Source organism: Clupea harengus, chromosome 22 (genome assembly GCF_900700415.2).
Source record: "Clupea harengus chromosome 22, Ch_v2.0.2, whole genome shotgun sequence".
Taxonomy (NCBI): domain Eukaryota; kingdom Metazoa; phylum Chordata; class Actinopteri; order Clupeiformes; family Clupeidae; genus Clupea; species Clupea harengus.
In genome coordinates, this window is record NC_045173.1 from 13,602,236 (window position 1) to 13,619,901 (window position 17,666).

At 47.1% G+C, this 17,666-nt stretch overlaps 1 protein-coding gene across 3 annotated transcripts in view; it reads left to right on the forward strand.

Annotated features, from left to right (window-relative positions):
• LOC105889419 (microtubule cross-linking factor 1) overlaps window positions 1-17,666 on the forward strand; it is a 60,099-nt gene that overhangs the window by 29,920 nt on the left and 12,513 nt on the right. For all 3 annotated transcript variants that reach the window (XM_031560485.2, XM_031560486.2, XM_031560487.2), the window contains exons 4-8: window positions 2,828-2,878; window positions 4,249-5,646; window positions 12,773-12,889; window positions 14,351-14,551; window positions 15,679-15,840. In XM_031560485.2, coding sequence (XP_031416345.1) covers window positions 2,828-2,878; window positions 4,249-5,646; window positions 12,773-12,889; window positions 14,351-14,551; window positions 15,679-15,840 — 1,929 coding nt within the window. The remainder of the gene's footprint in view (window positions 1-2,827; window positions 2,879-4,248; window positions 5,647-12,772; window positions 12,890-14,350; window positions 14,552-15,678; window positions 15,841-17,666) is intronic.

Consider the following 17,666-nt stretch of genomic DNA (forward strand, 5'->3'; position numbering starts at 1 on the left):
TCATCACTCTAGCTGCTTTGGTTAATGAGTGATTCCGTGTAAATGATATGAGATCAAGGCCTTGCCCATGCAGCTCTCTAGGATGTCATACACACTTTACTGGCTGTTACGACTGGTGGGTGATGTGAAGGACTCAAATGCACGACTCAGCACAGGGGTAGGTTGAAAGGGTTAAACGTTTTACTAGCCGGGTTCGGTACACAGGTAGGCAGTCCAAGAGTAGCAAACAGGCAAACAGGGAAAAGGCAGGAGAATAGTCGTAGTACAGGCAGAGGTCAGAAGCACGAGTAATCACATTAACCAGGAGGAAGCGCTAATCGCTAGAAACACGAGGCACAGCGGCAAAAACAAGGAACATACCAGGTAACATAAACTTATGAAGACGCAACGAGAATCAAGAATACAAGGACTATATATACACACACAGGCAACAGATAACGAGGGACAGGTGAGAACAATCAAGGCGGGGCAGGCAATGACACAGGTGGACTAAACAAGGGGAATTAACAGGACACAGGTGAAACCAATAATACAAACAAACCGGAAGATTGGGAACAGGTGAGGGGTGGAGACACGAACAACAACAAGGCACATGGCATAGACAAACAAACATAGGAAAGCACATGGCGGGAACAAGGAAGCACGAGGACTAGACAAGGGAACAAACATGTGACAACACAAGGGAGACAAACTCAGAAATTAAACACGGACAGAACACAGACCTTACACTGGCTTTCCTAGGAGAAGAGGCTCCAGTTTTCTACACGCTCTTGTTCTTACACACACACACGCACGCACGCACACACACACACACACACACACACACACACACACACACACACACACATTTTCACAGACACTTGTGTGCAGACCTCACATGTTTCTTATATAAAAGTGATGTCAGCCCTGCCCATGCAGTGTGTAGGCTAATATTTACTCCAGTGTTTTGATTCTGAGCTGTATCCATGTGGGCATTGCCTCAGTCTGCGTCTGTATGTGTGTCTCTGTGTGTGTGTGTGTGTGTGTGTGTGAGGGTTAGAAAAGTCTCTCATTCTTTCCAGCTCTCTGGCCATAAATGATTCACTCTCTGCTGCCAATGGTGATCGTACTCTGACACATGCATGTGTGTGTGTGTGTGTGTGTGTGTGTGTGTATGTTAGTCCATCCAAATGTGCAGGTCATGTTTCCTATAAAGTTCATCTCTAGCCTTTAAATAACCATACTGACCATGGTTCTGGAAACAGATAGACACACACATACACATACACACACACACACACACTCCCACAGACGAGGAGGGTAGTGGATTTGCAGAGATGGAATGAGAGTCTCTTAAGCCTTTGCTTGCGTGCTGAAAAGCAGCATTTTCATCCTGGCTTTGCGTGTGACCCAGCATTCACACACACTTACAGTACACATACACTCCAAGACACACACTGTAACAGCGTGCAGACACGTGGACGAGGCCTATACATCTGCACGTGCACACACCACAACCACACATATACACACACACACACACTTCAATTATGTAATGCTTTAAACACAGTTGTAATGCTTTTAAACCATATTACTGAATCAAAATAGACACTATAGCTATCCCCAATAAGTCAATGGGACCGAATGAATGGATGTTCCACAGGGGGAAAAACTACTGTATCACAGATGACATGTACAGTAGCACATGCTTGGTATCCAGGTTAATTTCCTGCACGGTAATCTGGATGTAAAAGTAATCTGTCCCTAATCTGGATGACTGTGAGGCGTCCTCTCTCTGGCCACTCTGTGTGTGTTTCTCTATGTGTGTGTGTGTGTGTGTGTTTGTGTGCGTGTGTGTGTGCGTGTGTGTGTGTGTGTGTGTGTGTGTGTGTGTGTTTGTGTTTGTGTTTCTGTGTGTGTGTGTGTGTGTGTGTGTGTGTGTGTAATCATGTGAATATGTGAGTTTGCAAGTGGATGCATGTGTGTGTGTGTGCAAGCATGTATATGTGTCTTGTTTTCTGGGTGTGTGTGTGTGTGTGTGTGTGTGTGTGTGTGTGTGTGTGTGTGTGTGTGTGTGTGTGTGTGTGTGTGTGTGTGTGTGTGTGTGTACAATCTTGAGTGAATCTGAAGAGATGAGATTCATGTATCTGGCACGTATCTTTCTTCATAATCTACATCATGTGACTTGCATTACCTTTAACTCTTCATTTTCTGACCATTTGTCTATGTGTGTGTGTTAATTTGTGTTTTTGTGTGTCTGTGTTTGTGTGTGTATATGTGTATGAAGTCAAATGTTTGCCCAATCACGTCATTTCTTGGGGCCAGTTGTCCTTGTACTGCAAAGCTGTTTCAGCTGCGGTCCTGACTTGCTCATTGAGAAGGGTTAGGTTTGTTCAGTGAGGATCTGACTTGCTCATTGAGAAGGGTTTGGTTTGGGATGTGCGTTCTTGGTGATGGTGCAGGTCATTGTGATTTGTTGTCATCCTCTGGTCTTAGGCTCTGTGTAGATGATATGAGGTGTCTATCCTGGTGATGTTGTTGGTGTGTGTGTGTGGTATGTGTGGTGTGTATTTAGTGTGTGTGTAGTGTGTGTGTGTGTAGTCTGTGTAGTATGCATGGTGTGTATGTGGTGTGTGTGTAGTTTGTGCTGGTGTGTGTGTGTGTTTGTGTGTGTAGTTTGTGTTGGTGTGTGTGTGTGTTTGTGTGTGTGTGGGGTGTGTGTAGGGTGTGTGTGGTGTGTGTGTAGTGTGTAGTGTGTAGTGTGTGTGTTTGCTCTCTCTCAGATGGCTGTCCTCTGGTCTTATGCTCTTTTCCTTTTCCTTTTTCCTTCTCATCTTCTCTACAACAGAATGCACTCAGGAGGAGGGGGAGCCACAAAGACAAGAAATCTTCAATGCAGGTGTGTGTGTGTGCATTGGTGTGTTTACTCACATGTGTGTGAATCTATGCATAATTGTGCACATTTGTGTGTGCAAGTGGGGAATCTGCACTCCCAAAAAGATCAATAAATCAATATTGTTTTTACGACTCCTGTCCAAAGGACACGTTTGAAGGTCTTTAGCAGAAGCCTGTCTGACGGTGGGTCCCTGCCATTAAATACTGACTAATTGAGCTGTGAGAGTCCAGGTTTTCATCTTTGCTCATTTTATTGTTCAGTACCATCAATTATATGCTTACCATGTTGTGGTTTTGGTTTGTGTGTGTGTGTGTGTGTGTGTGTGTGTGTGTGTGTGTGTGTGTGTGTGTGTGTGTGTGTGTGTGTGTATCAAAGCCACAGTCTCATACATCACAGGTGGAATCTAACAGCATAGTTGTAGCCCTGGGCGGTAATGCCATTGGAGATCAGTAATAGTAACCAAACGCACCCTGGGCGGTAGCGCAGATCAGGTCACACTGTTTGATCACATTGCTCAAGCTCTGTGATCCTGTATGTATAATATCACAAACACCACTAAGCAAGGTCAGGCATAATCACACACTCTCTTTCTCTCTGTCTGTCAGTGTGTTTGTGTGTATGTGTATGTCTATCTGTCTCTCTCTCCCTCTCTCTTTCTCTCTCTCTCTCTCTCTCTCTCTGTTTATCTGTCTCTCTCTCTCTTTGTCTCTCTCTCTCTCCCCCTCTCTCTTTCTCTCTCTCTGTGTGCATCTCTCTGTCTCCTTGTCTCTTTCTCCATCTCTCTCTCTCTCTCTCTCTCTATGTCTGTATTTAATCCAGTAATGCTCTATTGGCATAACAATTTCATGAAAATCAAAATGAGGAGGCAGGATTAATTTCGTAATCGTAACATAATAACTCTACGCCCTCCTCTCCTGTCTATCCATCATTTACTCATTACTCTCTCTCCCTCCATCTCTCTCCTTCCATCCCTCCCTCTCTCTCTGTCACTGTCTTGTCTCTCTTTTTGCCCCCCCTCGCTGCAGCTCTATCTGTCTTTTGTACCTACTCTCCATCTCTCTCTCTCTCCCACTATCTCTCTTTCTCACTCATCTCTCCATATCTCTCTCTTTCTATCTCACTATCTCTCTTTCTCATTCCTCTCTCCATTTCTCTCTTTCTGTCCCACTTTCTCTCTTTCTCACTCCTCTCTTCATCTCTCTCTTTCTGTCCCATGCTGTCTTTCCATCTTTCTCAGCCTGAGCAGTGATTGTGTATCTTTTGTTTTGTTTTAGTTTTTCTGTCTGGGTGTTTTTTTGCTTGTTTTTTTAGTATGTCTTTTTACTTGGTAATGAAGTGACAATTGAACTTACAAGTCTCCCCCCCTCCCCCAGGAGGACAGTGCGGACCTGCGCTGCCAGCTACAGTTTGCCAAGGAGGAGTCTGCTCTGATGCGTAAGAAGATGGCCAAGCTGGGCCGCGAGAAGGACGAGCTGGAGCAGGATTTGCAGAAGTACAAGAGCGTCTATGGGGACATGGACAGCCCCGTGGCCTCGTGCGATGTTCCTGGCGGGGGCCCCCACAGCACACGCGAAGCCGAGCTGCGCCTGCGCCTCAAGCTGGTGGAGGAGGAGGCCAACATCCTGGGCCGCAAGCTGGTGGAGCTGGAGGTGGAGAGCCGGGGCCTGCGGGCCGAGAATGAGGACCTGCGAGCCCAGTGGGAGCGTGAGTGGGCGACCCGGGAGCCGGCGCTGGCTGGCGGTGGCAGTGGCCCGGCGTCACCGTACGAGTCCGTCGGGGAGCTGCGGCGCCACCTGCAGTTCGTGGAGGAGGAGGCCGAGCTGTTGCGGCGCTCCATCGCCGAGATGGAGGACCACAACCGGCAGCTGACCACCGAGCTCAGCCGCTTCAAGTTCGGCCCCGGGGATGGTGATGGGGAGGCGGGGTCAGGGGAGGGCCAGGTGGCGGGAGAGGGCGGGGTTACGGTGGGAAGTGTGGGGCCTCTGCAGGAGGAACTAAAGGCGGCACGGTTGCAGATTAATGAGATGTCGGGGAAGGTTCTAAAGCTGCAGTATGAGAACCGGGTGCTGGTGTCCAACGCGCAGCGCTGTGATCTCGCCTCTCACCTGGGGCAGACACCCGGCGAAGGACACACCCACACCATCACTGTGGCAATCGCACGGGAGGAGGAAGAGGAGGATGATGAAGAGGCGGGTCAGGCTCTGCTTCTGCAGCCCAAGCGTGAGGGTCCCGTGGGCGGGGAAAGCGACTCCGAGGAGGTGGTGGAGCGCTCTGCTACCTCCGGATTCTGCAGCAGCAGTGGAGGGGTGGGTCTGAAGCCATGGGAGGCAGATCTGATTGGCCAGCGCAGGAGGGCGGAGGAGGGGCTTAGGCGGGAAGCTGAACGTCTGAGCCGGAGCGTGGACCACCTCATCGCCGACACCGACAGTCTCATTCATGAGGGCGTCGTGGTGGTCACCGCGGCAACGGAAAGTTCAGGAGAGTGCGAATCGTCATCTTCAGCTACAGTGGTGGCGGCAGGCGAAGCCAAGCAGGACACGGCGGTGCTGGAGACGGTGAGTGCGCGCATGAAGGCATTCAGGGCAGAGCTCCAGGGCTTCATGGAGAAGGTAGAACGTCTTGGCGACGGCCAGCGAGAGCGCGACCGCGGCGATGACCTCTCACCCCTGCCACACCTCACTGAGTCCAGCAGCTTCCTCTCCACTGGAACCTCCCTGTCCCGAGACTCTCCCATCGGCACTCTGGGAAGGGACCTGCTTGCCGACCTCCAGGTAAAGCCTCCTTACTGTTTTCTTCCTCTTCTTTTCTGTTTGTTGTTTATTCTACCAGTGCCCTCCTGTCCGCCGAAAGCTCCTCCCTCGCTGTTTCTGATGCAACTGCTTCCTGTTTTCTGTGTGTGTCCAAGATCCAGATTAATCAAATAGGGACACACATGCCTTGTTAAATTAAATTGAACTTTCAACTTTTGAATTCCAGTTTCAAGGAACAATGAGCAAGTATAACTTAGGAGCCATCCCTTATTCAATGAGCCAACTGGTCTGGTCCGTGTTGCTAAGGACCAGAAGAGCAGAGTTAGTTAGAATGGAGGAAGGAAGAGGGATGATTTTTTTTCCACAAGAGTCCATGAACACAAGTTGCTATGTTGAGCATTGATATTATTCAGTCCGTTAATTGTAACATTAAACAGCAGATAAGGAGAGAAAGCTCAGTAGAGCAGTGGTCTCCAGCCGCTTTGGGTGTGAGCACAGATCTGGGGGGGGTTTGGAGCCGTGATGTGGATCCAGATTCGGCTGGTGTTGGGAGGGCTCTTGCCCAAATGAAAAGAACGACTGTGATAGTTAAGTAGTTAAGAAGTTCTGGGCAGTCCCTCCAGGATTTTGTGGTCTTGTGTTTCCACAAAGTCAAGGATTCCCTTCAATTGCACGTTGTAATTTCCTTTTATGGCCACAAATTTCCACACAAAAATGCAAAGTCTTTCTGCATTATTTGCTATTGGTTTTATTCAACCCAAGATCACTGCAATTTTAAGTGCAATTTTTGAGAATTCCCCGGGGCAAATTCAGTTACGTTTGGCTGTCAACAATCACAACAAACCCTCTCAAGATATGGTGGGATCACAATTTTTAGGAATTCCCACAGGAAATTTAAAAAACAAACAAAAAACCTCAAAATCACCTTAATTCAAACTGCAATTTTTTTAAATTCCTGCAGCAAATTCAGTGATTTTTGGCCACAACAGTCATGAGAAATGCTCACAAGATCCTGGAGGGACTGTGCTGGTTTTGGTCTAACTGTTATCTCTGGAGAGATGTCCAGATTGCAGGTGTGTGAGAATGGAGAGTATAGTCCTGTAAGGGTTTGTCCAGAAAGGCTCGAGTGATTTTACATACATGCTTCATGATTTTGATGTCGCTGCTCACTGAAGAATCAGTTCAAAGTTGTTGTTATGAATTACCGACCCATCCTGCGCCTGATTTAAACCCATTCATGCTGAGCATCATATCCAACCACCACAAGATCCCTGCTGCACAGTGGAGATTTTAAGGCATGCCTCATCATGGCCCGGGCTTACTGGAGGTTTGCCCCAGACCTAACAGGAAGGCTTCATCAGTTCCAGTCTGGTGTTGACCTTTTGACCTTCAGCCCGACTCATGTTTCCTTTAGAGAGAGAAAGAGAGGGGGAGAGAGAGGAGCGAGGCGCATCGGACAAGGGCAGTTGATGGGATGAAGGTACGTTCTAGGTTGCCCGTTGAGTGTGGCCTTGAATGTCACGCCCTCTGGTATGCTGCCCAGCCCTACCCAATGGGCATCTGCCCCCTCCAACCCCCCCTCCTCCACCCTGCCCCACACTCGCTTAAAGCCCCAGTTCCTCTCCCAGTCTGCCTCTGCCAATGCCTACCTCCATCTCAACACACACATACCTTTTCCCTCTTCACTCCCACCTCCACACACACTGTGCTTTTGCTGCCTGCTCTGCGAGAGAGTGTGTATGATTTCTTTGCCCCATGTCTGTGTGTGTGTGTGTTGGGGGGGTTGGGGTTAGGAGTGGTCGCTCCATGGGTGTGTGTGTGTTTGATGGGGGGGTGGGTGTGGTTGGTCCGTGTGTGTGTGTGTGTGTGTGTGTGTGTGTGTGTGTGTGTGTGTGTGTGTGTGTTTATGTGGCTGAGGCTGGGTCCGTTTGCATGGCTTCAGCTGCACCCAGAGTCTCCATAGCTTCTGAAGGAAACAATTACCACCCCCCCATCCCCACCCCCTCCCCACCTCAGATGGATGCCTCCATCTCGTTAAGTTATGTCTGTCAATCACCCTCTCTGCTCAGTTGCAGTCCATGATATCATGGTCATCACATCCAGCCCTGCAGCCAACATCTTGGCTCTCCTGTCTGTGGTTACCCTGGTTGTATGGTTGAGATAGTTCTGTGCTTTGCAACTGTGTGGTGTAGTACTTGCTGATAGATAATGTATTAGCTTAGAGCTATTTGCCCATCCCCCAGGCCTTGCCCTGTGTGCTGTCATATCTATGACCAAAGTGAGCGTGGCTGGTTGCTCCATGTTCTGGTTCCAGATTTAAACGAGAGTCTTTGAGAACACATCTGTATTGTTTGCCATTCTAGAACCACTCTTGAGTTCTTCGATTTCAATTTGAGAATATGAAGAATCTCCAAAATGGATGGAATGGTTCCTTGGATTATTGGCTGTCACCATCTCTTGTCAGTGGATGAAGGCTTTTTGCTTAAATGGCATAAAGCGAAATTTGGCCTGTCATAAGAATGTACTCCTGTAGCACAACTTGCTCACAATGCCAACCCCATGGCTCCTATTCCCAGGGAGCACACTTACTGTTCAAAATGTGCCTGTAACTTTCTAACTTCTGTAAGTCACTTTGGTCAAAGGCATCCGCTAAATGAATTAGTTAATTAATGAATTAATGGACATATTGTATGAAGCACAGAGCCCTGACTGTGACTCTCTGAGGGAACCTGCCATCTGCCCACTCCTCCTCCTGCTCCCACAATGCCCTTGTTCTGAGCAACGCCTGAAGGAAACACTAGTCACGACCCCACACAACGCAGACCAGACGACGCCATATGCAGTCACCCTCAAACAACTATCTCGGCCAAGGCTGCCCTTTCAAATCGCATGGTCTGGCCAGAGAATAACACATGCTACAGTCTGCCCAAGGGCCACTGGTCCCTGTAAATATAAGCAAAATCTATCTCCTCATGGTCCAGTCTTCAGCCAAGATGGTTTGGCTTAATCGCTTGGGCAGTTTATTGACCAGACTAACCTACACTGCCCATATAAATGCCACAGCCTGTCCGGTTATTATATACTTGTGAGTTGCAATCTCGGTTAAAGTACTGATATTAAAGGTAGTATGAGCTATCTGGTATGTGCATACTTACAGTATATATAAGTGCATGGCAATGTGACTCTATGGGCATGCATTTTTAAATATGTGTTGACCAAGCTGGTCAGGCTAGCATGTTGAGCTAGCACATTATGTTAGCTTGTTAAGTTAGCGAGTTAAAGCTAGCCCTTTGGTAGCAGCTGACTTTGGTATAGATACAGCCCCGATCCAGCCTGGATGAGAGCCAGCACTGGACAGGGCACAGAGCTCAGAGTCAGCTGCTGTTGGGGGCATGTGTGGTTGGCATAAGCGTTAGCCGCTGCGCTGGGAGTTTATTTGACTCATGTATCCCTCATTGCATGCGCTTCATAACCAGTGTTTTGCATTCTTTTCTTCTCCCTTCCCTCCCTCTCTCTTTTTATCCTCTTTGTGTTCCTCCCGTCCCTCCCTTGTTTCTTGTCGTCCCTCCCTCTATCCCTCCATCCAGACGGTTCAGCCCATGGTTCTGTTCCTCCTCGTCCTCATCCTTTTCTCGTCCCTGTCTTACACCACCATATTTAAGTTGGTCTTCCTGTTTGCACTTTTCTTTGTGCTCTAGCTACATGCGACCCCCTCTTGTCTTTCTCTCTCTCTCTCTCTCACTCACACACACACACACACACACACACACACATACACACACACACACACACACACATACACACACAAACACCCACCCACACATACACACACACACACACACCCTCATATATTCTGTCTTTCATGTGGCATTTTGCTTTTTGCTTATGTCTGTGCGTAGTATTTTAGCTTCATTTTTTTGCTTTTTCTGTTCTACTCATGTTGCCTGTTTTTGTATGGGTTGTGTTTTTTGTTGTGTGAGTGTGTGTTTGCGTATGTTTGTGTACGTGTGTGTTTGTATACACTGCCACCCCTCCCTCCCTCGTCTTTTGTGCGTCCTTTGTGTTCACCAATCAATCCCATCATGCATCTCTCTCCCACAACTCCCTCTCCCTCACGCCCTCTACCCTCTACCTTGTCCACCCAACCCCCTCACACCCGCCCACCCCCAGTCCTGCCCCACCCTGACTCCCCCACAACCCCCATCCTCCCACTCACAGTCCGGGCAGAGTGATGAGTGCCCCCTCCAGCGGTGCCTGGGCCTGGTGGGGGGGCGCTGGAGAGAGGTGGCTCCCCCAGGCTCCGCCGGGCGCAGGGAAACCCCGGGACACGCTAAAGGCGGCAGGCCGCAGGGGGTGAGAGTGGAGGTCAGTAGCGCAGCGTCTTTCTTCTCTCCTTCTCCAATTAAGATAGAAAAAGGAAGGGAGGGAGGGTTTCTTTTTTGATGAGGGAAGGGAAAAGAGAGCTGATAGAGGGCCCTACTTTACTGAAATGATGAAAGGAGATCTTTAGGTGTTGTTTTTAGGAAGGAGAAAAGGGTGGAGGATTTTTTTCTCTCGCTGTTTGGAGATTCGGCAGCCATTTTGGTTTGTTGCTGTTGATGGCTTCAAGACCGAGGATAATCCTCCTGTAAAAACAGCCTGTCGTACATGTGAAGACTGAACAAAAAGACAACAGCGCAGCCTCAGATACCATTTTTAAAGACTGTCTACAACATGTAAACCAGCATTTCAAAGGGATTAGGCAGGAAGAGGGGATTAAGATCGTGGTGGCAGTGTAACCTAGCGCTTGCTAACTGAGCAGGGCGGATTCTCATTTCATTCTCTGGGTTGACGTCTTTTTTATTGTTATTATTATTATTATTATTATCATTATTATTAATTATTTCACTGTCATATGGATCCACTCCCACAATCACCACAGTTTTTAAATCTTTATTTTTGTCATAATGTAAGCTGTGTTGTTGTTGTTGTTGTTGTTGTTGTTGTTGTTTAGCGCATTTACCTGTCAATGTTCTGCACACATTCATTCCCAGCCTTTTCAGATTCAACACTCAGGTAGTCACAGACGCAGTTACAGCGTTTTGTCAAATGCATGATACGTTTCTGTTTTGTGTGACTGCTTCCTGTCTGTAAAGTCCACAAGTGCCAGTGATAAGGTGAAGGCTTAATGTTCAAATGTACGTTCAAGAAGTAAAAGACAAATCAGGTGTTTCCTCAGCTGGCAGAGCAGGGTGTTTTCCATACCAGGGCGATGGGTTTCATTCTCAGCCTCTTAGTGTCAAGGAATATATAAAAGTAAATGCTACTCTTCATCTCCTCTGATGCGCTGTCCTGTTAAGACAATATGCTCTTTATACTCAGTAAACATTTTGGTCCCTCTTTGTCACGAGTCCGCATCACAACGTCCGTAAATGAGGAATGAATAACAGTGTGTGCTTAACGTAGCCTACGTATTGATTCACATTCTATTCCTAATGCAAAACCTGTTTACTAGGGTAACAACAAGAGCTTATATAAGACGAGCATTGTATTTATCAGTCAAGTATTAAGTGCCTTGTTCTTAAGGACAAGTAGCATAAAGCTTAGACATTTTTGTTTTTCTCTCTGAAGCTCTGGTCCACCTGTTACATTTATACAAAGCATCGTAGGAAGGAGAGAATGTGAAGGAATGTTTTAGGAATCATTTCCTAACTCGGTGTGTTCAGGCCTCCCAGTCATAGCCCTAAAGCTGATGCCATGCAACACCCCTGCAATCCACCATATCTGCTTACTTCAGCTCCCTCTTCTCTTGATTTGAAGTAGGCCTATCGCGCCAATGAAACCACTCACTTAAACCCCCCCAGGGCCAGGGGAGGGGAGGGGAGGGGAGGGGAGGGGAGGGGAGCTATGATTCAAATGAGCTCTGAGAAAAAAGAGCTGCATTAAAATTTCACCGGCCGAAACAAAGCAGTGGGGAACCCGCGGGAGGAAATGGAACCGTCTGCCGGCTTCACCGCACCAAGGTTCTGACAGGAAGAGAGAGGAATGCTGAGAGAGACAGAGATGGAATGGTCCTGACAGGAAAACACACTCCCATGTAGGACTATTATTAGATTAGATTATTATTGATTATGAGGGGCAGAGTGCTGCCCCCAGTCTCACTGTGTCTTGAGGTCAGTCCAACAAGAGCGCCACTCGGTGACCAACTGACTACTCATCAGATCTGACCTGGGGATGATGCTGATGCCTGACGTGCGATCAAATTTGGCAAACTGAGGTGAAGGTTAAATTTAAACATCCCAAATTGTTCAATTTAAACGGTAACCCTTAGTCCAGCGTCCGTGTTTCTTCGCCGAGAACAACCTTCTCAGACCATTTGTGTGTGTTCAAAAACATTTGCAGTAAACTTAAAGCAAACAAGAAACCGTTTGAAACCGTTTGCGAACGTTCAGAGCTGCATTTGTTTAAGGGTAAACTTTACCCTAGAGAATTCTCCCTAAGACCGCTGTTATTGTGTAGAGGAGAATGACACTCTAAGTGTGTCTGTTTTATTTGCTTTCAGTGAATGTCAAGACATTAAAGGCGAAAGGACAGAAACTGCATTCATCAATTGATGGCGCTACAGTATTTGAGCTCAGCTTGGGTCGGTGTTCTGCCCTCTGCTGAGTTATCTACCTCAAAATACTCTTTCAGTGCTGAATCACCTTGGTCTGAATAGGGTTACTGTTTTGTTGGGAAAATGTAGGAAATGTTGGGAAATGTAGTGTTTGAGAGTCACATCAAGTATAAGTGGTTGCTGTCATTGTACTGAAGGGCAGATACATCCCACATGTCCTGTAAACCTAGTGCAGTTCATCTTGGTAAGGAAACTGCAGAGACAGTTTTCCTTGCATCCCATAATGCTAAAAATGAGCTGCTGTACAGTGAGAAATTCATGTTACTGATGCTCCTTCAGCTCAGGTGCTAGAGATGACCCCTGACCTGACAGGGAGGCTAGACATGGTATCATGTTATCATCACCGATGCCATAGGTTTGATAACCATGGTAACTGTGTCGAGCATGTCAATAGAGTGGGTTCGGGCTGATAAGCATGCCGGTGGTTCTGTGATGCTTGTCGGGCTCTGGCCGGGCTCTGAGAGTAATGCGTGGTGTTCTGGTGTGGTCCAGATCCGAGATCCGTCTGCCCCTGAGATCACCTCTCCGGGCCGGGAGCTCCAGTTCCGCTTGGACCGCTTAAGACCTAGTCAGGAGGACCGTGAAGGCCTGACCGGATCAATCACTCAGGTAACCATTTACTCTCTGAGAGAACACCTCACCTCAACCAGCATGGTTTTTGAGCCCCAGCTGGTGGGATGTATGAGATTTGACTGAGATCTATGGGGTCAAGTTGTCGCATGTGGATGTGACATCCCTATGTGGGTGTGGCTTCCATGCAGGGATGGATTAACGAACGGGCCTACCGGGCCCAGGCCCAGGGGCCCATGAGCTCAGGGGGCCCATGAGCTCAAGGGTCCCCTAAGCCAGAGCCTCTGCGTGAAGTCGCTGTTATGTATCTCTTATTTGTGGTTGAAAAAGGCGTAATTTGTTAATTTGCTAATGGCTTTAATTGAGTGTACCTGTGCTGTGTTAGAAAATGTGCATGAGCGCCAGGGGCGTAACTATATATACAATGCAATCAGCGCGGAAGGTTCGTTGGTTAAAGAAGACCCTGCTTTCTAAATTTTATCGAACATAGGGACGCCAAAGTGTCGCTAGTTTAATACGACAGTGATCATGGATGATTTATTATGACCTGTCGGTAATACCTTATGGTATATTCCCTAAAAATGGCAAACCTGTCTCTGTCATGGTTTTCATAATTTTTAGGGGGAAATCGTCAGTAACAATCTATAACACAATTATATGCTTATCGTACATACACTATAGAAACTATTAAAAAGCTGATTCAATTAAATGAATAATTTCTTATTTAATTTGTTATTTTTGTCATATAAAGATATGCAATGATGATTGCTGGGTAATATGTATCTTGTTCGCCAATGTCAAGTCTCTATTTGATCATGTGACGAGACGATACGATATAGCTAGTTTAGGCGCAGAATCTGAACGTCAAGACCTACAAGTACACACACGCACAGTACACTTGCCGAACGACGCCTTTCAAACATAAAAGTGGTGATGCACGATTTGCTAGGATAGCCAGCCCATTCAACCTCTCCTGCCCCATGCTGCTCAGGTAGGTCTTAATCAGTTTCAATTTGGAAAAGAATCACTCGGCTGTTGCCCTGTCAGAAACAATAGCAGGGCAGTGCACCGAAGTTTGATGTTACGGAGTAAACTTTGACCTGTTTTCTTTGCCAATACAATAGCCAAAGTATCTAATTCGACCGTTAAATCCAACACATTGTTGGTAAAATATATATATACGCCTAATGGTGTTTGTGCGTGTGTGCGTGTTTTGCGAGTGCACAATATTTTTTTTTCGCAAGGGGGGGGGCCTTTAACATGTCCAGGCCCAGGGGCCCGTGGTTTCTTAATCCGTCCATGCTTCCATGGATGGGTGTGGTTTCATGTGCCATGTCCTTAAATGTGTGGCAGTTCATTGCTTGTCGGGGCGTGGTCTCACATTTTTTTAAACTTAGTCTCACTGTTCAGATGTGCCCTATGTGTGAATGGTTGATGTCTATGTGTGTGGGTGTGGTCTATACATGTGGGTGTGACCTCTATGTGTGGGTGTGGCTGCAGCAGGAGGCAAGGCGGGGCCTGGAGCTACAAGGTCTACAAACGCACGAGGTGCCATGGCCTCAAGAGAGGGCGCTGCTGCAGCAGGAGCTGCGGCTCTTCAGCCACCACACGGTCATCCTCTACATGAAGCTGCGCTGGATTCTCACCCACTGGAGGCTCGGACGCAGGGCAGAGGCCGGCGAGGAGGGCGCCCATGCAGAGGTCAGAGCCAGCATGGCTGATTACAGATTACACACACAGGTGTAGAAAACTGCACAGAGGCAGAGCCAGCATGGCTGATTACAGATTAAACACACAGGTGTAGGAAACTGCACAGAGGCAGAGCCAGAATGGCCAGTTATGGAGACTTGAGGATGATGATTGAAAAATGGGTAATTACAGATTACAGGCACAGGTGTAGGAAACTTTACTAGGACAGGACCAGAATGACCAACCATGGCGAGTTGAGGGTGATGACGAGTGAGAGCCAACATGGCTGATTACACAGACACACAGGTGTAATAAACTGCACTAGGGCAGGACCAGAAGTTTAACCAACATGGCCGACCACAGAAAGACATGTTTTCAGGTAATTTCAGTCTAATCACAGCCAAAATGGCCTTCATGGTGAGACTGTTGAGCAAGGGACAACGCTGTCTTGTAACACTGGCTTACTCTACAAATTGATTGAACGGTAAATACAAAGCATTTACCATTTACCTTACATTTGCTAAGAGCAGTCCTCAGACTAAAAGCCATTGGCAGTGTCTGCAAATTATCTTTATGCTTCATGCTCCACAAAGAAGCCTTTCATCATCAAAGACTTATCAAAATATATATCTACCTTCAGGCTCAATGATACTAGCCATGATTCTTGTGTCAACGGCGTGAATGCTGAACCGTATGGCTACCTTCTGTGCGATGAGCCAGACTGGCTTCACCATATGACTCCAGCACTGCTAAAAGCAAGCTGTTTTTAGTCTATTTTTAGTGTAGACCCCATGTCAATAGTCACACATATTCCATCATAGAGCCAATTACCTGTAAATGAAACAGTATTGATTTGATATCCAGCGTGAAATGTTGCAAAGCATTCAATTTTACAGTCCATCAACACCAGTGCCACCAGTGACCACACACATCCCTGCGGGGTTGATGACATAGTGTGTGTTGTGTTCAGAGTGACCCAAGTGAAGCTCACAGAAGTCATTTGTACATTTACAGCATTATGGGCTATATTGTATTACTGGTGGCCATGACTTAAGGACAGACAGCTCTCCATCATCTAGAAGAGGACATGGAAGCTGGCTCTGGCTGTTAAATTCTTCTTTGTATTGTTGTGTCTGCAGTATGAATGCCTGGAGAACATTCCTGATCTCAGCGTCACCGTGGAGACGGATGATGGCGAGGGGGAGATTAGACCCTGCGCCAAAATCACCGGGGGAGTCGGGGAGGTCTCCGACCCTGGACTGCTACTAGCCTCACCGGATCTCTACCAGCACCAAAAACAGGTACGGCCCATACGCCCTGTTCGCATTTATTAGTACCTCAATCTAATCAGTGAGTAGTAGCCGTGTGAGTAGTTAGAGTCTAGGCTGTTATTGTAGTTAAAGGGCTCCAGAGACCTAATGTGAGCTTTGTGTGAACTCTGTTTATTGGCTTTATAATGCTGAGCATGAGGAAAGAAGAGTGAAACATGAAGCTGCAATAACAGGGCTGAGGGTGAGGGAGTGAGAAGTAAAGCGATGGAGAGTGAGAGTACATGGAGAGACAGAGGGATTGAAGGGGGAGAGGGAGAGGGATTGAAGGGGGAGAGACAGATGAAGAGAAAGTAAAGGACATGTGAGTGAAAGAGCCAGATGAAGGGAGATAAACCAGGTGGCAGAGAGACAAAGGGAGAGAGAGAGAGAGGGAGAGAGAGAGACAGAGGGAGAGAGAGAGAGAGACAGAGGGAGAGGTATAGAAAGAGGTAGAGCAAGAGAACAGGGACAACAGGAAAGATAGCCACAGATAACGTAGAGGAAGAGGAGAGAAACAGGGAGATAAAAGTGAGACAGAAGGAGAATGAGGGAGAGAGAGAGATAGCGTTTTAAGGGGATAAAGCATGCTGAGAACAGTACTCCTCTGTGTGGTTGTTTATATGAAAGGAAAGCAAGCCCACAGCTTCAGATGCATAATTCACCAGCGCTAAGTGCCCTGTTTTGTTGCCTGCTTTGGTTTTTCATGAATCTTAGACTAAATTGCTTTTATGAAGCTGTCAGACAACATCAAACATCTTTCATTTTAAGTCAAAACACTTGCAACCCTCACTGCCTCTAACTCTATGATAGCCAAGGCCCAGTTCTGGCCTGGCCCGTTTCTGGCAGATCCTGGCCAATACCATTCAGTCGGCTGTGTTCTGAAAAAGTCTATTCAGAGGATGCTGAGGAGGGGTTAAACTCTCTCCTCGTAAGGCAAGTGTCCGGTTAGGAGTCGGCCCTGACTAAGCATTCTCAGCCAGGGCAGGCCATCCATTTTTAATCAGCTCTTAGACTCATTTCTTCACCTCCATGTTTGATGCCTCACAAGCAAAACACAAAAGGATTTCTCTCTGGTGAAGATGTTTTGGCATGTCAGACTGCTGGATGGGGTGGGCTCTGGGATTTAAAACCACTAAGAAAAAAACCCCACATCCTTTTCTTTCTCCTACCTCTTAGTCTCTCTCCCCTCTATCTCACTTGCTCACTCTTTTTCTCGGACTCTCTCTCTTTCTCTCTTTCTTCCAAACTCTCTACCTCTCTCTCTTTCTGTCTCTCTCTCCATTCCCCTCTCATAGATCATAAATAGACCAAAGAGTGCTTAAAAGTATAGCATATCCTGCCCCTTCCAATACTGTACAAGTATTTTGCAGTCACAGTTCATTGCATTGCAGTAGTTATACACAGAATGTAATTGCAATGCAAGGAGACTGAATGGAGGGTTTGGAGCAAGGAGAAATGTATCCTTGATGCAGGTGTAATGTTAGTGCAGGTGTAATGTTGATGTTAGTTCAGCTGTAATGTTAGTGCATGTGTAATGTTGGTGCAGGTGGAATGTTAATGTTGATGCAGGGGTTGATTAGACTCAATCTAGGGTGCAGTTTCTAAAAGTGTCATTGAGCAATCTTCATGCTAACCAGAAGAGAGAGAGATTACTCTCCATCATTAACAACAGTTGCTGAGGTCAGAGCTCAGATTCTGGGCCAGAACTCTGCAGCAGTGCAGCAATGCTAATTAGTCCAGAATGATGCAAACTGCCCTGATTTGACCTTGATCTGGCCCTGATTTGACCCTGACCTGGATTTCTTCCATATTATTTT